The sequence below is a fragment of the Diplotaxodon limnothrissa genome, linkage group LG18 (assembly GCF_057381915.1).
Source record: "Diplotaxodon limnothrissa isolate DT_005_m linkage group LG18, D_limnothrissa_male_GT1.1, whole genome shotgun sequence".
NCBI lineage: Eukaryota > Metazoa > Chordata > Actinopteri > Cichliformes > Cichlidae > Diplotaxodon > Diplotaxodon limnothrissa.
Genome location: NC_140613.1, coordinates 2,954,143 through 2,975,347, shown reverse-complemented (window position 1 = coordinate 2,975,347; position 21,205 = coordinate 2,954,143). Strand labels below are relative to the sequence as shown.

Below are 21,205 nucleotides of genomic sequence, written 5' to 3'. Positions count from 1 at the left end.
AACCAAGGACATCGCACGAGACACAAAGGACGAATCAAAACAGGAAGTAACACAACGGCACCTAATATAATGACAACGACTTAGCAACAGCATGCAAAGAGACACGAATAAATCCCAAAACATGAACAGCAGAATAATGATAAAACCGAAAAGATGACAAAACCCAGTCAAAGATATTCATCAGAACTAAGACTCAAGAGTAACAACGACAAACACACTGAAAGACTCTCCAGAACAGCCCAAAACTCAAGATAACCCAACAAAACCACCACAGATAAGGAATTACCCCAAAGTGACAAAGAAAAACTCAACGTGAGCTCAAAGGGATGCAAAGCAAAGCCCACAGAGATGAAAACGACGTGTAATAACCACAAAATGAGACGTGGTTATTGAAAAGAGCTGCGAAGAAAAACGAAATGAAAAACTTTCCTGAGAAAGACGGGTGACTTGTCTGACGGGTACCCAGCTCTCATCCAATCACAGCAGAGATAGACAAAGAGAGACATCATTAAAAACATTGAGAGGAAAAAATTATCTTAAAAAAAAAAAAAAAAAACAGAAACAGATGCAAAAATCACCCAAATTTATGTTAAATGGACCTAAGAGATGATAAGTATCCACAGAGATCATAAAAGGCAGAAAATGACCACAGAAAAACGAAATACGACTACAAAGAAACACAAATTAACCAGAGTGACTGAAATGAGACAGCAACAGTTCACAGACATGCAAAATGACCAAAAATTGACAGAATTACTACGCAGGGATGCAAAATGTCCAAAATAAACACAATCTTGGTCAAACAATCCAAAACAGCTGAAGAGACACGAAACAAGTAAAAAAGGGGGCAGAAGTGCTTTAGTCTCGGGGCTGCTGTGAGGGGGCGGTGGTTCCCAGAGGCACCGTTCAGACACGCTGGACTTTTACATGAGATGAACAGAAACGGGCACGAATGTCTGAAGCAGCTTTTTATTTATGTGTTGTGACAAAATGAATTTTTCTGGAAACCAACCAGGGAGGAGCGTCTGGTTTTGGCAGAATGAGCACGAGAGAGTTCGCAGCGCTCCTTCTCCTTCTGATGCATTAAAGATGAATAAAATCCAACGCAGCCATGAAAGATTCCCACTGAACCTCAGCTGCAGTCTGACCCGTCTGACTGTGAGCTCCGCATGTACCCGACACACCAGACAGCAGCTAAATATCCACCGTGCTCGTTCACTGCTGCCACAGTTTGATCATTTTCACCCCCAAAAAGATAAACTGAGCAAACTTGTGGAGTTTAACGCTCCCATTGGTCTCTGATGCTGCTCACTGTGAGGTCACCATCTGTTAATAAACACACGCACAACCACAGTCATGCGTTCACTCGATGATCACATTAAGAAGATTCATGGAGCTGCGCGTTTCCCCGACATCGCCGTGTTTTAATCACACATCACCTAAAAATTCTCCGCACGAGTCAAACCAGTGAACAATAAAACCACGAGTGATGCTTCATCTAAATTACACCCGGTGAAATCATTATTACCATTACCCAGCATCCACTGCTGAAGCTGTAAACTACACCCGTCACCACGGAGACAAATGAGGAGAGAAACCCTCGTTAGCCACCTGCTAAACTGCAGCTGAGCTGCTGCACTGAATCACTCCGAGGGATCGTAAACGTGAAACGCCTCCGCATGTATCTGGTCACCTTTGGCACCGACGTGGCCTCAGAGAGCAGGAGACTCCTCCAACAGCAAACGGACTGTTTCACTGCCACAAATGTAAACCAAAATCATCGTTACACGACAGGAAATTACCTCAAAATAACTGAAGAGGCACAGAAAGCTCAAAGAGATGACTGAAAATGATCATAAGAAGCTGTGAGATCATGTCATCAGATTTAAGGGGACTGAAAGGAGAAGCAAAAATGTCAACAGAGATGAAAAATAACTCAAAAAGGCATCAAATTACCACAAAGTGAGACAAAATGAGCACAGCGGGAAAGAAAACATGCTTAATGAGTCTCGTTTCAGAGGCTGTGAAAGACAGAGATGCTGGATGCATTTTGCATGCAAAGGGATACACAATGAGTGCAGTGGGATGCAAAATGACTTGAGAGAGACATGAGAAAGCCACAGGGCTGAAAAATGTAAACAAAACAGCATTAAGATGCAACACAGGGACATGAATATACAACTGTCAAATGATTAAAAAGGGCAGACAAACTAATAAATGCAAAAGAACTGATTCAAAATGAGCACGGAAAGGCTCACAATGACAACAGGGCTCCAATAAGAGGCTGTTGGACTCCTACATGATTTCTATTCATCAAAAAAAAAATAACCAAATGGATGAAAAATGAATGTCAAATAATGTCTGAAAAGACATGCAAGATTCATTTGGTATCCATCATTTGGCACAAGAGCCCCATAGAGGCACAAGGTGACCACAAGAAGACAAAAGGGATGCAAAATGATCACAAACAGATGAGAACCGACTCTCAAATTATGTAACGTTACTGAAAAGATATGCAAGATCCAAAGGGACCACAAAGAGAGAGAAAATGACTACAAAGGGACGCAAAATGGTGAGAAACAAATTGAGTTTAAATCCAGTAAAAGGCTTCAGGACAGACTGTGGGGTGGAGTGTCACATGTCTCCTCATCAAACACAGCAGTGGTTTGTTTGGATATTTGTTAAGCTTTGGACAAGAAATCATCAGAAGATGTGAACAACATGAAAATAAATCACTTTGGAACGTCACAGCAAAAACATGTGATTGTGCAGGATCCTGAAAGCCTTTAAGCAGATCTACAGAAACACTGCTGCAGATAGTCAGAGAGCACAGACGTGCTGACTTCATACACCTTGATCTGAAAAACTTGATTCCAGCTCAAACCTGAAGATTAAAGCGTTCTGCTGCACAGCCTGACGTAAATGAAACCTGAAGGTATCGTTCTTAAGCGGCTGCAGCCCAAAGCAAACAGCCTCGGGGGACGCTGGAGCCGCCGGGCACCACAAACATTACCGCCGTCTGGGTCCGAGGGATGAAGAGAGAGCAAGGGGAAATAATAAAGCGTGGCAGAGCGAGAGCCTCCAACGAGGGGCTGCAGAGAAATGTCCAAGCACTGATAACAGCAGGAAAACTCAATTTGCTCCAGTGTTTGGTGTAATTGTGCTCAAGAGGAAGACAACAAGCTGAATCTCCACAGTATCGTCACGGAAACGTGGAATCGGTCGAACTAATGTGGATCGGAAATGGTCCGGACGCTGAGTCACCGATGAGAGGAGCCATTGTTGTGACGTGACGCAAACGTGACATCAGAGGCAGAATCTGAGCCCCGCTCGGGTCAGACCAGCTTCACCCGTCGGAGCACGACGAGGGGTTTCATCTGCAGCGGCCCGATGGAGGTCCATCGGAGGCCTCCACCGGACCTCTGATGGTGCACAGAAACCTGCGCTGTGTGCCTCCCATGCCTTAGACATTCATAGACACCTTAAAGCTTCACAGACAAACCCTTCGCCCTCGTTGAGCATCAGCGGCTGATGCCGATGGCCTTGCTGTGAACAGAGCAAGGTGGGTGATGTCATAAGTTCTCGGCTGTTCGGGGCTCCCTAAAGATGGACACCTGCTGCCCGTTCACCTTTGCCCTCTTGGCAGATGGTACCATCACCTGAAACGGTGAAAGCATACATCCCCACAGAGTTCTGTCCAAACACAAAGCCGTGTGCACGTGCAGTCAGAGATCTCAGGATCAGGTTAACCTGCTCGCACGGCGGCAGCTTCATGAGGAAGGTGCAGTCACCGTGCTGATGGAGCCGAGCCCTCTGCAAAGCCCTAGTCTTCATCAGCACCGACTTTCTGTGCATGAACCATGAGTCGAGTTGGGGGTTTAGGTCATGAACATCATAAAAACAGCAACCAAGTGCTTCCATGTAAAAGACGGCAATGAAACAGAAAAACACACATGCAACAAAAAGAAACAACAGAAACAAACTGAAATAAAATTTTAAAACCAAAGAAAAATAAAGGAGATTAAAAAAAAAGAATAATCAAAGCTGCCTCTGGCACTAATCTTTAAAGTGATGAAATATTGAGGCGCACTCCTTCCATGATTTATGGGCCACAGCAGCAAACGTCTCGGGGCTCCGTCGGCCCTTTGTGTGCCTGCTTCCTGGTCGTCTTTGTCTTCTTCGTCTTCTTCTTCTGCTGCATCTATTCGTGATTGTTCTTTGTGAGTAATCATAATTATTATTATTAAGTTTGTTGAACTGCAGCCGTGTTAGTTTGCTTGGCGTCGTTTAGGGACCATAACAGAGCGTTTTCATTCTCTTTGGGTTTATTAACAGATTAAATCAAAATATAATCCATGTTAAATCCTGTTTAATCAGAATCCTGTTGGCCTTTGTATCTAAATGATCTTGAAACAGAGATTAAAGCTCTGCAGTCGTGCACTCGCTGACACTGTAAGATTTACAGATTTCTTTATTTTCTTATTCATTTTCTCAGAGGCGCCATCTGAACAAATTCCGCTCAAACATACCGTCTTATAGACTCAGAGGAACGCAGCTCTGATGCATCTGAGCATGCTCTGATGCGTTCCTCCTTCAAAAGTTACTGTTTTTTCCTTTGTTGTGTTCTTAAAGAGTAAAAAGCAGCATGTAGTGAGCTATGTGGCACAAAGTGAACCCTGACATTCACTCCAGAGCCTTCCTGCTGTGTTAGCACCTTAAGGAAGTCAGACTTGAATTTTGAAATGAAATTATGCCAAACTTTTTTTTAGAGAATTTGGCTATATTCCATTCAACACAGTGCAAATGGCTTGTAACTGAAAAACTAAAGGGACCAAAAATGGTCCCAGGGCCAAAGAGGGGTTAAACAACACCTGAAGGCTTCATTATGTTCGTGACCACCTCCTGATTCTCCACCGGGAAACATGTTTCCTGTAGGTGGAAGTGTTTTTTTCCCCACAGCTGCCCATTAACTGTCCACTCATCAGGACATGTTAGATAATAAAGATTCAGATTTACATGAAACTGGTGGCGAATCCTCAGTTTAAAGCAGTCATGTGATCTACACCAGCTGATCAGTGATCCTTCTCCTTCCTCTTTGATGTTTTCAGACAAACGAGCTACATCCAGGTAACATCCACCCAGAACTGAAGCGATCGATCGCTTAATCAATAGTTCAGTCGCGTTTCTGGCACAAAGGCTCAAAACCCTCCAGCTCGGCTCGCTGATATTCTTTGTTTTGCAGAGAAACAAACTGACGATGAAACAAATGATCTCAGAGAAACAGTGAAGGACGATTCTTCTTCGTGACATCATAATGACAGGACACGAGCGCAGGTAGGAGCAGACCTTTCATGTTCCCACTCACGTCCCGTTTCAGAGGTGTTGGGCTGTGAGTTTGTTATGTAATGTCGTTTCCTTCTCCACATATTAAAAATTCTGTATCTGTCCTGAGCTCTTGTAAAAGAAAAGAGACATAAATATTAATATAATGATTATTTTTGGCCACATGGTAGCAACAAAAATGAAATCATCTAAAAATAACATTTCTTGACATTTTTTGCACTTTTCAGCCTCGATGTTTGATTACATTTGGAGTTTAGAGAGCCTCGATCTTACATTTCATCTCCCGGCTGCACGGCGCTCTGCTTCAACATCTGTCTGACATGAATATCATTCCACTAGATGACCACAACCACAGAGTCCATTAGGAAACCCTGAACACAAACAGCCTCCACAGAGGGAATCCAATACATGAATTAAGACACTGAGGTCTTGTTTATGTTTGGATGTAAATCGTGAAAATCCTACTTTATTAACTGTCAGTGAACATCTCGCAGTCCCCACGCAAACTTCAAACTTTACATGTTAACACTTTACTATGAGAGTGTGAAACATGAATCGCTCATTAGGCCTGAACAGTGACCTAAACGAGCAGAACAAACGCGGCCGTTCATCCTGCCAAATCGGCCAAACCCTCACAATCAGCTCATGTTTTTATACAATAACTTCAGTGTGTTTAATGGCGCCATGCAAAATGTGACCTTTTCATGTTCCAGCCTCTCAAAGAAGCCCGGGGTCAGTCATAATTTCAAGTCACAGTAGCAGCCAATAGTGTTTCATAGTTTTCTTAGCAAAAGCACACAATGTCACTGTGCACTTTGGGTCGTATCAGCACGCGGGATGGGCGGCTGCTCCAAACAAGCTAAAGTCTCCTTTTCACCCACGCTTTGAGTCCACGGCACACTGATCAAACTCTTCCAGGCCCTGAAGACGTTCTTCAAACTGCAGCTTGACTGAACCTGAACATGTGTCACCAAACCTGAGTGTTAAAACAATCCTTCATATTATTCCACGAGCTGTCAACGAAACTGCAAACAGATCAACCCGTCCTGGAGAAACATCTGGAGAACTTAGAGTTGTTTGATCCGCGTCATATGTCCAAACTGTGAGGAACATCAGTGCTGTTTCTCCATTTCATGAGCTACATTTACAGGTGTTTAAATGACCCAGAAGGCATCAGGGCCGGACGATGAGCCCGGCCACAAGCTCTAACTTGTTCTGAGCAGCCTCAGAAACGCTGGGAAAAAAAGTAAAGAGAGAAAAGTAAAATTTCCGATCTGGAGGAAATGTGCGATTTCCCATGAAATGACGCTGCTCTGAAAGCAACAACATGTTCAGTCTGCCATTAAAACACAAGTGAAACATAAATAATTTGAGTCGTGAGATGTGAAGATGCTTTTAGCCTCTTAGATCCAGATCAATAGCAGTCAATCTTAAAATCTGGAGGCAAATAAATGGACTTCTGTGGAAGTCATTTCCTGTTTGCCGCTAAAACCTCTTCTTGATTCGCAGGAAGTGATGCATTAGACACGCACAGCTGGTTTGATGGAAGACGTCTGTCAAACCGGTGAAGATCAGACTCTTCAGTGGAAATGAACGAAGAGGAGCAGAAACAATCCGAGTCGTCGTCTCTGTCAGCAGCAAGTGCACGCCACCATCTCCCAATCAAAACCCATCGACTTGTCTTCAAAGACGTCGAGCCTGGTCGGGTCATTATGTCCCTGTAAGACTGATGGAGATGATTTTTGGAAATGATTCTCCCCCCACCTCCCTGCTTCCATCATTACACCCAAAACAACCTTATTTTAATGGATATGAAGGTTTGAATTCAATACGGAAACAAAACAAAATATAAAAATAAAATGATTTTAATCTACAGAAATTGTGAGTTAAAGACGTCCTGACACTAACCCCCAAAACTACTGTTTGGACCTCAGCGAGGACGGCAGCAGGATCTGGGGCTTCCAGAAGGAAGCAGCGACTGAGCGGATTGAGTGATTCAGGCCAAAGTGTTGGCACTGTGGTCTCACAGTCAGAGGGTTTGAACCCACGCAGGGTCCCTCTGTGTGCAGTTTGCATGATTTCCCCAAACTCAGGAGAACTCCTGCGTGCAGGTGCCTCATGAAAGAGATTCTTCACCTCAAAAGTTTCACTTCCTGGTCAAACAAAGACTCACACAGCAGATATGCTTCCCGCAGGTGGCTGGGAAAATAGTTCAAAGTCTGATTTTTAAATACTTCTTAAAAGGAATCTCCAAAGTCCAGATGTTTTCTCAGGAACATCTGGACTGATGTGGCTGCTCCCACAGAAACTCTGGAAATTCAGACCTTTCTGAGGAGCGCAGTTTAATAAATAAATCTGGAAATGGACCGCATGTGTAAGTGTGTAAACTGCAATCTGTTACATACGTCACTGGCAGGGCCTATTTATACATCGCTGCACCGTTTCTCACGTCAGCTTCGTCCACCTGCATGAAAACATCAGTAAAAACGGCGAGTGTTCGGTGCTCGAGGTAAAAGTCATCAACATGTGTAAGAGCACGAAGAATCAACCTGATACACCTGAAGAGCGGCTGCACTCTTTCAGCCACTGACGTGTTCTCGCTGAAGCGTCACAGCTGCGACTGACTGCACGCAGGAAGCGAGGTTGGTTTAAACGGGTCACAGGACGAGAGGCGCCGCGGCCTCCATAAAGGAACCAGCTTTTGTGCATCTGTGGGCTCAAACTGCCAGCTGACACTTTATCGAATCCTGATGCTGAAAAGACCATAAATCCACTCAGATCACAGCGCCGAGCCTCTCACTCCAAACAAGCACCAAAACTGCAGACGAGCTTTAAAAAGAAGCTCGCCTGATGTGTCTGCCATGACTGAATCACTCTCACCCCGTGGAGTCTGCTGTGACTGCTGTTTGGAGTTACTGATTGCTAATGAGCGCTCGTCACGACTAATTATCTGCACAGTCTCTGACTCCACTTGCTTCAGCCTGCAAGCGTCTGATCGGGCGGTTTAACCCACGGGTCCACACCAACCGTTAAAAGGTCGCACGTACTCGACGAAAACACCCGTCACTGATTCGAAGAAAGTAAGAGAATTAAAGAGAACAGATGCTGTTTGACATCATGGATCAGTGACGTCGTGTAAAAGATGCGTATTTAAACTCAAGCCGCCATCTTTTCTTAAACCTGTTCAGGTAGTTTCTGGTGACTGACGTAGGAATGCATTAATCCAACGTTTTCCCAGCGTCCTGACTGTGAGGAACAGACCGGGAATTGATACGCAGCGATCCCACAACATCGGTCTATCCTGACTCAACAAGCAGGATCAGATTTCGGTCGTATCGGCTGATCAGATGTAGGATGTGTCGTTTACGTCAGCGGTCCCCAACCTTTTTTGCGCCACGGACCGGTTTATGCCCGACAATATTTTCACGGACCGGCCTTTAAGGTGTCGCGGATAAATACAACAAAATAAAACTAGTACTGGTACCGAAAAAAAGAAGATTTATTCATAACACACGTGAAAAGACCCAGGAAAACAGAGTAAACGATAAAAACGATAACAAAATAACGCTGAAAACCGATAAAAACCATACATTTCACACCTGAGCCTCAACTCTGGCGGCCCGGTACCAAACGACTCACGGACCGGTACCGGTCCGAGGCCCGGGGGTTGGGGACCGCTGGTTTACGTCACCATGCATGTTAGCCACAACAACAGCTTTTCTCTGAGTGTCTGCAAACTGTTGCTCTCTGTCGCCCTCTAATGGAAGCTTTTACTGCAGGAACTGCAGCATTTACTCCACCACCTTCATCTACTTCTTGATAGCTCCACCCAGACTCATGTGAGGAGCAGTAAAGGGAGGTGCACTCACACTGAGAGGAGGAAACCAGCACGACTGTAAAAACTGATGCATCAGGCTACTTTCAGCTGCTCCCTGAAGCCTGGATTTGACCGTGTTGTGGACGCGGACACCACGGACCCGGCAGCCAAGTATTCAGTCCTGTTATACTTCTCTGAAGACAAATGAATTAACATGAAAATACACAAATAAATGTGGTCAGTGACAACAGGCCAAGCTATGATAACGACACCACCCGTCAGCAGCAGTGCACCGTATCACAGGATGGAGGAAGCTAACAGCGAGGGCGTGTCTTTTGTTCGAGTTGTTCGTGGCGTGTTGGTCTGTTCTCGCAGTTTGCAACTTCCTGTGTTTCCAGCAGGTTGAATTTATCTATATAAATATTAATAAAAGTATGCCGGATGGTATGAATCTTCCATCTGTGTTTACGCAGCTCGTGTCATGTGACGTCTTTACAGCCAATCACGCTTGCTGTTTACTGTAAATACACACTGTGGACTTCATTACGACCTCCTGTTGGTTGAGCAGATTGACGGAAATTTGCTGATTTTGCTCTGCTGAAGATTTTTCTAATCGGCCTTCGAGTCTTACCCGGGTCACAGCTTTCCTGCACAGGAAATTGATCTGCGACCAAAATAAAAGCACTAAAACTACAGCACTACTAATTAAACCTGATCTGGTCCCAACCAACAGCATTTTAAGAAGATAAATGATGAGAAGTGATGCATTTATTCCTTCTACAAGGACGTTTCACTCATTGTGCAGTGACAAAACTACTCAAACATCTCTGCCTGTGGATGTCTTTACTCAAACATGAGGTTTCACTCTGACGAAGGACCGAGGACGGCGGCTGCACCGGGAGAGACAAATGTGCCAATAAAGTGTGACATTAATCTCGTTCAGCCTGGATTCAGACAGTAATTTGCTGAGGTTTCAGATAATTATGCACAGCAGTTTCCTGCCAGGGTAAAAATAGCTTTTTGCACGTTCAGCAAAAATCAGGGAAGATTAAGATGGAATTGGAAACTCGTCATCTTCCTTTTGTTTCAGTCTGACACAAATCAGAAAGCCGAGCTGGAGAATGTATCGTCCATTTAACCATCTACGTTTTAAGCTCTGTGTATTCCTTTCAGGTCACATAGTATTTTATTCAAATTAAAGGTTTTTCAAGCTCCCCGGGGTTCAAACTTCTTTCTAAACTTTGTTCAGACTTGATTCGGAGCCTAGTTTCAGGTTTGAGTCAGTTTGAAAACATCCGTATGAGAAAATGATGAAACACAAGTACACAACATCTCATCTGGGTTTAATGTGACACTGAGTGGTTTTCAGCTTTGTGAGAGCTGTTCGACCGAAAAGCAGGGAAACGGCTCAGCATCAGGTGACGGAAACACAGACGAGATGGTTTTGGATGAGCTGGAGCAGAAAAGCAGCCCACAAGTTCTCCTAACATGTGAAAAATCCTTTGCGTCCATCATCCTGGTCTAAACTGCAGCAGTCGGATCAGCTGCTCGTTTCAGGATGTTTCATTTACACGGTTTTGACAGAGTTTAGAGGAGGAGGGCTGCAAGATGGCCTCCACCTGCAGAGCAGCGTGTGATCCTTCGAGCGATATGAAAGCATGAAAATCACAAACACTGACAGCACAAGGTTTTCATCTGAAGGAGATGATTTCCACCCACAGACACGGCTGCTGTCGTTGCTTTTCTAGTAAAAGAAAACAACATCAAAATCCAGGAGAAGCGAAGAAAGAGTGAGAGAGAGAGAGCATGGCATCAAACAGAAAGATGCATACAGCAGTGCATTGTGGGACGGAGCCCTCTTGTCAGGCTTGTCTGGATGCCAGGCCGAGGCCAAAGATCACCACCGACCTGCCACCAAAACTGCTGATGTCAAACATCTCGCGTTTCCCTCGCTCTCTTTCTCTGCTTTCACACATGCTCGCTCGCCCGGGCTCGCAGCCTCCACTCTGGATCTGATTTGACTCTCTCCACTGCGTTGTTATGGAAACCAAAATTTGGGTATTACATCACTTCAGCTCTGTGATGGTAGCTGTGGTCCGATACTGCAACCTTTGCTCACAGTGTCGCCTCCAGAGGCAGAAACAAGGACCTGAGTCACGTTCAGCATTTAAACTTTAGTTGAGTCCAGAGAAGAGATGAGCCACGATTAGCTTCACTCATCAATAACTGAAATCGGATCAATATTTGTCCGGACAACTGCCCCAGTTCTCCTCAGTGCTCTACAAACAGGTTAGAGTGCTGAGCTGGTTTGAAGCTTCCTCCCAAACATGCCACACGTCCGGCTTTGTTCTGGTTCAAGTCTGGTTTCAAGCTCAGTTTAGACTTATTTCACACTGGTTTCAGATGTTTTGGATTTAAATGTTTCAAATCTGCTTTCAAACTTTCAAACTAGATTAAACTTGAGTTGAACCTTGGTTCAGACTACTTTCATCCTTGGATTAAACTTAGGATAAACTTTGTTTCCAGATTATTTTAGATTGGTTTCAAACTTGTCTTAGACCTGTTTTGAACTTTTTTGCTAAAGCATATAGTTAGGGCTGGACCAGGTGACCCTGAATCCTCCCTTAGTTATGCTGCAATAGACGTAGGCTGCCGGGGGATTCCCATGATGCATTGAGTTTTTCCTTTCCAGTCACCTTTCTCACTCACTATGTATTAACAGACCTCTCTGCATTGAATCATATCTGTTATTAACCTCTGTCTCTCTTCCACAGCATGTCTTTATCCTGTCTTCCTTCTCTCACCCCAACCAATCACAGCAGATGGCCCCGCCCCTCCCTGAGCCTGGTTCTGCTGGAGGTTTCTTCCTGTTAAAAGAGAGTTTTTCCTTCCCACTGTCGCCAAAGTGCTTGCTCATAGATTGTTGGGTTTTTCTCTGTATCTATGAAGCGCCTTGAGGCGACTTTTGTTGTGATTTGGCGCTATATAAATAAAATTGAATTGAACTTAAGTTCAGACCTTGTTTATACTTGGACTCCACCTTAGCTGGGTCTTGTTTAGAGTTTCTTTTTTAGTCTTATTCTCAGTCTTGGTTAAAGGACTTGTTTTGGAATAGGTACCAGACTTGGTTGAGATTATTTTCCATCTTTATTTTGACTTGTTTTCAGACTTGGTTATTTTGGAGAACCTGATGCTTCTCGGGTTGGTCTGAGTCTAAAACCTTTGCACGGTTCTGCATGTTAACATTACTCAGACTGTTTGTAGGAGACAGGAAACTCTTTACATGGAAGGACAAAGGCACCATTTTCCATCAAGCTTGGAAAGTTCTGCAGGTAATCGAGTGGTGACGTCAGACTGCAGTGTTTACATGAGCGAAGCTTAGACAACAACATTAGACACCAACGGCTACAGTCGTGCATAAAGTGTTAAACCTGAATGTGTTGCAGTATCACATAAAAATGAATAATCTGAATGAATAAATGTTTGTTTTTCTGTTAACAGACCTGCCACAACAAGTTTTTCCAGGACACGACTAAACGCAACGTCCCAAGCAGGTAGAATTCTGAGTGTTTTTGTGGTTTTCCGACAGCGGATCCTCCTCTTCGTGTCTGCGTTTTTCCCCTCTTTCTTTATCGCAGTCCATCCATCTGCTTCTGCTCTTTAATCCTCGTCCCACTTCCCCATACATGTGTCACGTTGAAGTGTTGCCTATGCATCAGAATCTGTGGGTGAAGTGTGTGAGTAATGCTTCCCCTGCTGTCAGCCCGAACAGCTGAAGTGCCCTTGAGCAAGACACTTAACACCCAGTGAGCTGCAGCAGAGCTTTAAACCAGCAGCTGGTCGACATCTGTGACACATTCACATTAAATGATTGTGCTGGTCGCCTCGTCGCCATTCGTATCCGCCCCATAGATGCACCCGCAGTGACATCACCTATCGGTCTGTAAAAACGAGTGTTTCAAAATCGCCATCTTAGCGTTTGGAAGTCCGGGTATGATGAGTGAGGGGAGAAGCTGATTATGAAGCCACATGCTGATTGGCTAACCAGCCAGAATGACTAAATATGACCCGAAATGAGGGATTAAGACCATAAACTCCTCAGGAAGGTGTTTACAGAGGGGCTCACGGCTGTTTTACCTTCTGCAGGAACACAAGTCTTTCTGCAATCAGAGCTGTCGCCCCCTGGTGGCCTTTAAACATCACTCAGGTTTAATGCATTTAACTCATCAGCTTCACTTTTCAGATCCTTTTTCAGAAGCTGAATCCGTCTTACACGCCATCTATTACGCTGCCACATTCCCAACATCAACTAACAACAGAGACCAGTGAACATCAAAAATGGCCGACTGTTACAGAGAACATGTTTACGTGTTTTTTAAATGACGTGAGTGAGACATTTTTCCAGCACTGAATAAAATTTAGGTTTTAATGTCATGCCAGGTAAATTCCTTTTTTCCTTTTCTGTTGATTGGATGAAAGAAGACAGTTTCCCCCAAATACAGCAGAATATCTAACAGAATCCTATTCTAATGTAGTTCTATTGGTATCTCGTTACACAGAGAGTTTTGGTTTAGTTTCACCACAGTTACTCTGGATACCCTCCATGACATCGGCCTGTCTGCAGGGCTGAAGGCCACCAGAGTCAAGGATCAGTCGGCTGATTAAAAACATGAAAACAAGTTTTGTTTCATCAAAGTTCGACACGGTAAACAGAGCACGTGAAATCGAACGAAATCGATCTGGCGACCTGAACTGAAACCAATTTTTCCTTCATCTGCGACTCGCTGCAGGCAAAGTTTCCTCGCTTTCTAATTTATGAGCTTCATTTGAACTTATAGACATCAACAACTCCAACATGCAGAGCCAGTCCCACAGTTACAAACGTTCAAGGTTCCTGAATGTCCTCAAGCAGCTGGTTAAAGGAAGAAAAGGCTGCTGGGAGCCATTTTCATTGGTGGCTTTATCGTCATGGTGATGTAGTCCATGTTTGTGACAGCAGGACAACGTGTTGGTTTCCAACACACGTAACTTCACATGGAAATCTCAGGCTTGCAGTGAGTGTTTTGATCCAACCGTCTGCAGCAGGTGAGGACACGGTTCACCTGCCCGCAGGCTGAACTCGCCGAGGCCCCGGAGCTACGGACCAGGAGGGAGGAGGCGGAGCCTCTCTGCAAGATGACCGAGTCACTGGAGAGACATCTGATTGTTGTTTACTTTGTACAATAATCCAAAACACCTGGATTATTATAACTCCTGAAATTTCAAATGGTCAAACAGAGTTTTATGTGTATTTAAATGGAGTAAACTGCCCCTTTGATGAGTCTTCACATTTATGTAAAGTCACGTGTCAGTTTGGACGCGCATGTTTCAGTCCACCGTTTCTGTATTCGCCACTTCCTGTCACACCACCCCCAACACCAGAGCTCCCCTTCTTTCCTTTTTCACACGTCACTTCCTGCTCTGACACCAGCCGCCCATATGGAGCGGCCATATTGGGAGATGCATATGTCGTGTTGCTGAGAAAGCACGCGTCCTGCCAGTGGAGCACGAGATTCGCCACGAGTCAGTCTCTTGGGCTTGTTTTATCACATAGTAGCAAAAATAAACTGGAGTCAGGAGGACGGGTTTCCCCCCTGAGTTCAGACTCTCAGGCAGGACCATCTGTCTGAGCACACCAGAGGGTTAAGATCTTTTAACGAAGGATTATATGTAATAGAAAGTCAGCAGGAATAAAATAATGTTTCATATTATTAAATTAGGGCAACCTGGACTTCTAGTGAATATTTTAGCCCCAAATATTAACATTTGGAAGAATTTTTTTTTTTATTCGCATCAGCTACGAGAATAAATAAGAGAAAGTCATTTCTTCACTGATCCATCAGGTAATCTTGGCCCAATAAACAATAGGAAGAAGAAACCAGCCGGTGCTATCTTGTTGTTTGTGGCTGCAGATGTTGAGTTTGTACCTCTGGCTGCTAAATAAAAGCTCTCGTTTGGAACAACGGTGAATTGTGAGAACAAACAAAAGGTGTTTTCCTGGAGCTGCGATCCTCTGTCGTTCTGGCAGCTCTGTCAGCATCCGTGAGACCCGAGAGCTGAAGTGTGTCCAAACAAGGAGCAAAAATAAAAAGAATATTTATTACAGTCAGCTTCGCCTGGATTCATTACTGCCCGGCAGATTTTTACTGCAGAGGTGAAACCTTCACCCAAACTAACAACAGGCCCTTTTTACAGCTCGTGGACGCTGTTACGCAACCTGAAAACAGCCACAACTCAGCATTAGGTTATTCATGTAGAAGCTTCCTGCTGTTCTGGAATCTGGAGATTTCCCAGGAAGCATCTGCAGGTCCAAGTGTGGCAACATTTACCTGAAAAGCTAAAGTAACCGCCTCAGTCGTCTGCTGCTGATTGGATTTAACAACAAACTAAACCATCGGTTTGCTTCTTGACTGTAAACAGATTATTAATCCGGTTCAATGAATAAAACACATTTTCTGATGTTTCACAGGCTCATAAAGACGAGTTTAAGACCTCAGCTTTGAAAATACAAATTCCTTCTTATGAAGGTACCGACTGCAGTACAATGAGATTCAAACAGAGCTGCACTTACGAATGAAGAGCAAGCAAGACTCTTACACCAGCCTTCTTTCAGCTTTCCCATTACAGTGGTGAGATTAACCCGGATGAGCACAGCCATGTGATCGAAACACAACAAAGATCACTTTGTTACTGGTTAGGAAGCAGGGTGGTCGTTTTTCGCCCAAAGTGATCCAAATTTGAAAAGTAAACACCTGTAATCATATAAAACTGGCAACATAAAAGCCTGAAGACGTGACCACGCAGACAACCTGCAGTGAAGTGAAACAGAGGCAGTACTGCAAGGCTGGTGATAAACATCGTCCCAAACATCGCGTTTCACAAGCTTGTTAATGTAGTTTTAGGCATAAATTAAATTCAGGAATTCGTCTTCTGAGTTGCCTTTGAGTTTGGAGTTTAAATGACCATCACGCACTATTGTGATCTCAGTCAGCAGCATTCCTCACACCGTGTGCAGGAGGACAAAAAGAAGGAGATCCAACAGTTTTTCTGGAAATGTTTGCAGACCAAACAAGATTTGAGGCGACGTTTCAGGTTTCAATCGCAGCTAAATGACGGTAAAATACCTTTTTGACCTCAAAACACAAAAATATGTTTGCGACAGACCCAAGATGCAGAAACACATTTACACCTGTCCGATCCAGGACGCGATCAAGTCAGCGCGTCCACATTTAATCGGGTTATTCCCTGATCAGCGTGATGTCACACAGAACTCTGACCTCTGACCCCCACACCTGCAGCAGGTAAGTTACGCCTTTGTCACATTGACTCAGCAGGAATAACATGAAAGGGTCTATGTGGATGTTTTTTAATGTAGTAGATTCTTGACTCAAAGTCGTGTCCCAGCACGACTTTGAGTCAAACAATCAGATTCGTCACATCGGAGTGATTTCAAAACTACAGGAAGTGCTTTAAAACCAAAGACGCCTCTTAAACCAGGAGGACGAGAACAGGACAGAGTTCATGCAGGTGCTGCCTGCTGCCTCTCCACAGCAACGTCTTTGAAGACACGCTGGATATAAAACTGGGAATCTGCACTTCAGGGCTTCAGCAGTGGAGGGAATCATCTCGCCACTCACACCAGAGACCTCAATTCAACTCCCCCCTGGGACAGATTTAGGTTATTGATTGATCCGCTATTAATCATCATTAACAGTAATGGTTTGGTTATGTTTGGGCAATAAAACCAGTTGGTTATGGTTAGAAAATTAAACTAGTTGCTCAGGTTTAGAGAAAGATCCCAGAGACAGTTGATTTACAGTGGTTTTCACGTTTTCTTAGTTGCCACGGTGACACATCCCCTCTGAAGAGTCTGCACATCTGGCTGCAGATGTGAAGCGTACCTCCTGAAAGATATTAACTTCAAATCTGACTGTTATGAAAAAGAAATCTGTGTCCATGTCTTCAAACAAACAGGTGATTTTTTTTGTGTTCTGGTCGTTCTTCAGATCACGGTTAAACAAACGAGCCGCCGCCTCAGAAGCAGCCGTCAGCCGCAGGATGCTGAGTAGGGATGGGTATCGTTTAGGTTTTATCCGATACCGGTGCCAAACCGGTACTTTTGAAACGGTGCCGGTGCTTAAACGGTGCTCGAATCGGTGCTTAAACAATGGAAAACACAAACTGTCCTAAAACTTCTCATGTTTAACTGTTTTCTGTAAAAAGATAACAATGTTAGTCTTCTCTGCAGCTATAGGGGGTTTATGGCATCACTCTTGGCTGGAAGCAGTGCTTAAACAAGGGAAAAACACAAACTTTGTCCAAAAACTTCTCATGTTTAGCTGTTTTCCACTTTTTCTTTGGTCATTTTAGCCTTTTAAGCCAGGGTGAAGGGAGTATCTGACATCAAACAAGAGGACAGCCGCATGTAACTACGATGTTTGCTAGTTCACCTTACATAAATAACCATACTTTTAAAAAAAGCACCGAAATGTGCGCTGCTTTTCGGTCTGGTTACTACCGTTTATGTCAGAACCGATACCGGTACCCATCCCTAATGCTGAGGCCTCTGTGCACGCTGGGATCTTTTCTCTGGACAGGAATCGGTCACGGACGTGCCCGACTGTCGGCCGTCTTTTCAGCACAGACACCTGCTCAGCAGCACGCACTATGACTCACCTGCTGCCTGGTTTTTGTGTTTTTACATAAATAAAAATATTTCCATCACAAATCAAAATTTTAAAATTAGCAGGGCTCAAGAAAAGTAAAGAAGAGCTCCTTTACTTTTGTCCACATTCACTCTGGTCTCATTTATTCATTTATGCAGTTTTTTTCTGTTTTATTGTGATTTGAATTTTAAAACTGAATTGAATAATCGTGATTATGTGATTGTAAGTTGAGCAGAAAAGTCCAACACTGCACGGGAAACAAAGATGCTGACGGTCACTCGGACCATCACTGAACGAGTCCCCCGCTCACAGCGAGCTCAGAGTTTGGTAACACACTTCAGCACCATCAGCCACCTGCTGGAGCTCCACTTATGTAACTCTTGTGGGTTTAAGTGGTTTCAGAGGTTTGGAATCCACATTTAAACCCATCCACCACACAGAATACCTGCACAGGTGAAACCTCTCTCGCCCTCTCTCTCTCTCTCACACACACACACACACACACACACACACCAGAGAAACGATCCAGCAGCTGAAGCCTGCTGAGCGCTTACATAACCAGCAGCTACAGCGACATACAAGAGGAAGCTTTTCATTTCCAGCAGCAATATTAAGTTACAGCCTCACCAGCTTCATTAAGGCCTGAAAACTGCTGAAACAAAGTGCGAACGGAGAGCCGAGGAGAGGATCTCTCTCCTCTCTCATCATTCAGATACTCACACGAACGCGTGGTAGAGCAGCGCCCATCCTCTCGGCCTCTCCAGCGCGTCGTAGATCAGGTTCTGGATCTTCCTCTTGCGGATGTTATTCCTCTTGGCCGGCCGGGCGTAGTTCAGGGGGGTCTTGGCCAGCAGCCCAATGCCGATGCCCTGGGAGTTCCGCTTGTAGTCATCCCGGCCCGGAGCCACCAACAGCAGGGCGCCATCCTTGTCCGCTCCTGTGGTGCTTTGGTCCAGTAAGTCCCCGGGCGGAGCGCCGGAGGGCTTCTTCTGCTCGTCCGAGCCGCTAACGACGGTCCTGGACCGGAGCCCCATGGTCAGTGCTGGATGCCCGGTGTGGGCAGCATGCCATGATCCGGGCGCTGGATCCGGAGACACCCCCCTCTCCTCAGCCGCGGGTCATTTAAGGATGTGGTCCCCGGCGCGAAGGGAGGTGCTCAGCAGTGTGACTGGAGAACGGGAGGAAAGGAGGAGTGATGGAGGGAGAGGAGACAGAAACGGAGCGTTACTACAGGAGAGCATCGGCATCTGGTACAGCAGCGCGAGGACAATGTGCGTAAAAACCGCGCATAACATGCACGCGCTGATCACCACGAGAACACACGGAGAGGTGAGGCCGACGCGGAGTGGGATATAAACCCACTAATGCGCAAAAACAGCTCCTTTTCCCGGGAACACAGTCTCCGTGTAACGCAGTCTCCGTGTAACGCGACACGAGGCGAAAACACACCTGATCACACCGGGCGATCCCATCAATCAATAATCTGTAAAATAGAGCAACAATTGCCCACTTCCCAAAGAGCCAGCACTCCCCCATAAACACACACACACGGGATAGACAAAGACCTGGCGACACACACACACACACACACACACACACACGGAATCAGAGAGCGCTAACACCACCGAGCCCTACCGGCAGCGCATCCCGGCCATGGCTTCTGTCTCCGGGGCTCCCAGCCTCCATCCACCTGCAGAGGAAGCGGTGCTGAGGCGGAGGAGGAAGAAGAGGGGGAGGAGGAGGAGGATGGAGACGGAGGATGAAGAGCAGAGATGCTGCGCGAAGGAGGTCGATACTGAAACTGAAGCGGAGGAGAAGCAGCAGGGAGGAAGATGAGAGAGAGGGAGAGAGAGGGAGGCTTTCAGCAGCAGCAACGCAAACGCCCCGAGCGCGCGCACTCACACATCCAGGCATGCATACGTGCACGCGCTCAAGAAAGCGTCCACCTTCGCGTATTCAGGAGGAAAACGCGCTCTGCTTGTAAAGACAGGTAGATGCAGGCAGACGCGCGCACGACAATCCGCTCAGTCATGTAGAAGTGCACGCGCCTGTGTGCACATGCATGTGCAGGGAAACGGGCTCTTTATTTCAGAGGCAAAACAGAAAAACAGAGTTACATAAAGACGAAGCTTCCGCTCCTTAAAGGGTTAAAAAACAACGGACACACGGAGCGGACTTCAGATTCTTTAGAAACATCATTTAAAGCGCAAATCTCACCACTGACCTTTGCTTGATGGGTTTACGTTTTCTAAAAGTTGGACTTTTTGTAAAATTTCAATAAAATCAGAATGAAGTGTCTTTAAATTTTCCTGTATGGCTGCGATAGCATGTCAGCTGTTGTTTTCTGCGTTTCAGTGCAGAGGCCAGGAGGGGTCAGAGGCTCTGCCTGCCAATATTTGTTGTTTGAAAGTCAAAAAGCTCAGATAAAAGAAAGAAAGGACGCAGAAAACAAGCAGAGAGAAGCAACAAACCCCACAAAACCGAGTCCATAGAAAACAAAAATCCGCAAGGAGACAAAAATAACTACAAAAAAAGATTCAAATTAACCACCGAAGCAAAAAACACAGCAAATCAGTTTAAACCTTGAAAACTAAAAAGTCTTCAAAGTGAAGCAAAAACAACCTGCTGATGCCAAATAACCACAAAGACCTAAAACAATCTCACAGAGACGCTAAAAGCCACAAGCTGATGAACTAATGCAGAAAGAGCACAGAGGGAGGTAAGACCGATCAAATTCGCCCCTTTTCCATCAAAGCGATCCCACTGAGAAAACACTCAGTGGTTTTAAGACAAATGTAAACAAGAACCACTGGGAAACATTATGCGTACAACAAAAATGTCAACAATGGAAGAACAGAACATAAAAAAGTGAGACAGCCGGTGTTTTATTATCCAGCTCTTACATTTCAGGTGATCTTTGATTTGTTAGTTTGCTGTTCTTAGACATTGTTGTGTTTCCATTCTGTTCCTCTGTGTTAGGTAGGCTGTCTTATTTCCTGTGTTATTTTGGCAGCCTGCGTTGTGTTTATCTTAATAACGTTCAGCTGTGTTTAGGTCCCGCCCACTTCCTCTTCCCTCATTATCTCTCATCTCCGTCTTCCTTCTTTTCTCCTGTTGTGATGTTGAGTTTCTAGTGATGTGCACAACTACTCGACTAGAAACTAATCATCCTTTTGTCCCTGGTCAGTACCTGATGTATTAGTCATGCAATCAAATTAATATTTAAACTGATGCCCAAATGCCAAAGTTGTTGTGTCCTAAATGCTATGTAACCATCTGCCACCAGATGGAGCTGCAGCTCCGACATTGCTGTAGAAACATGTAGGGAGCATCTTTTTGT

General features: G+C 45.0%; 1 protein-coding gene across 1 annotated transcript in view; it reads right to left on the bottom strand.

Annotated features, from left to right (window-relative positions):
- Positions 1-18,899, bottom strand: part of kcnq3 (potassium voltage-gated channel, KQT-like subfamily, member 3) — a 101,582-nt gene extending 82,683 nt beyond the window's left edge. Inside the window, exon 1 of the mRNA XM_085376935.1 lies at positions 18,586-18,899. Within this exon, the coding sequence (XP_085233061.1) occupies positions 18,586-18,899 (314 nt within the window). The remainder of the gene's footprint in view (positions 1-18,585) is intronic.
- Between the last annotated feature and the right edge of the window lie 2,306 nt (positions 18,900-21,205).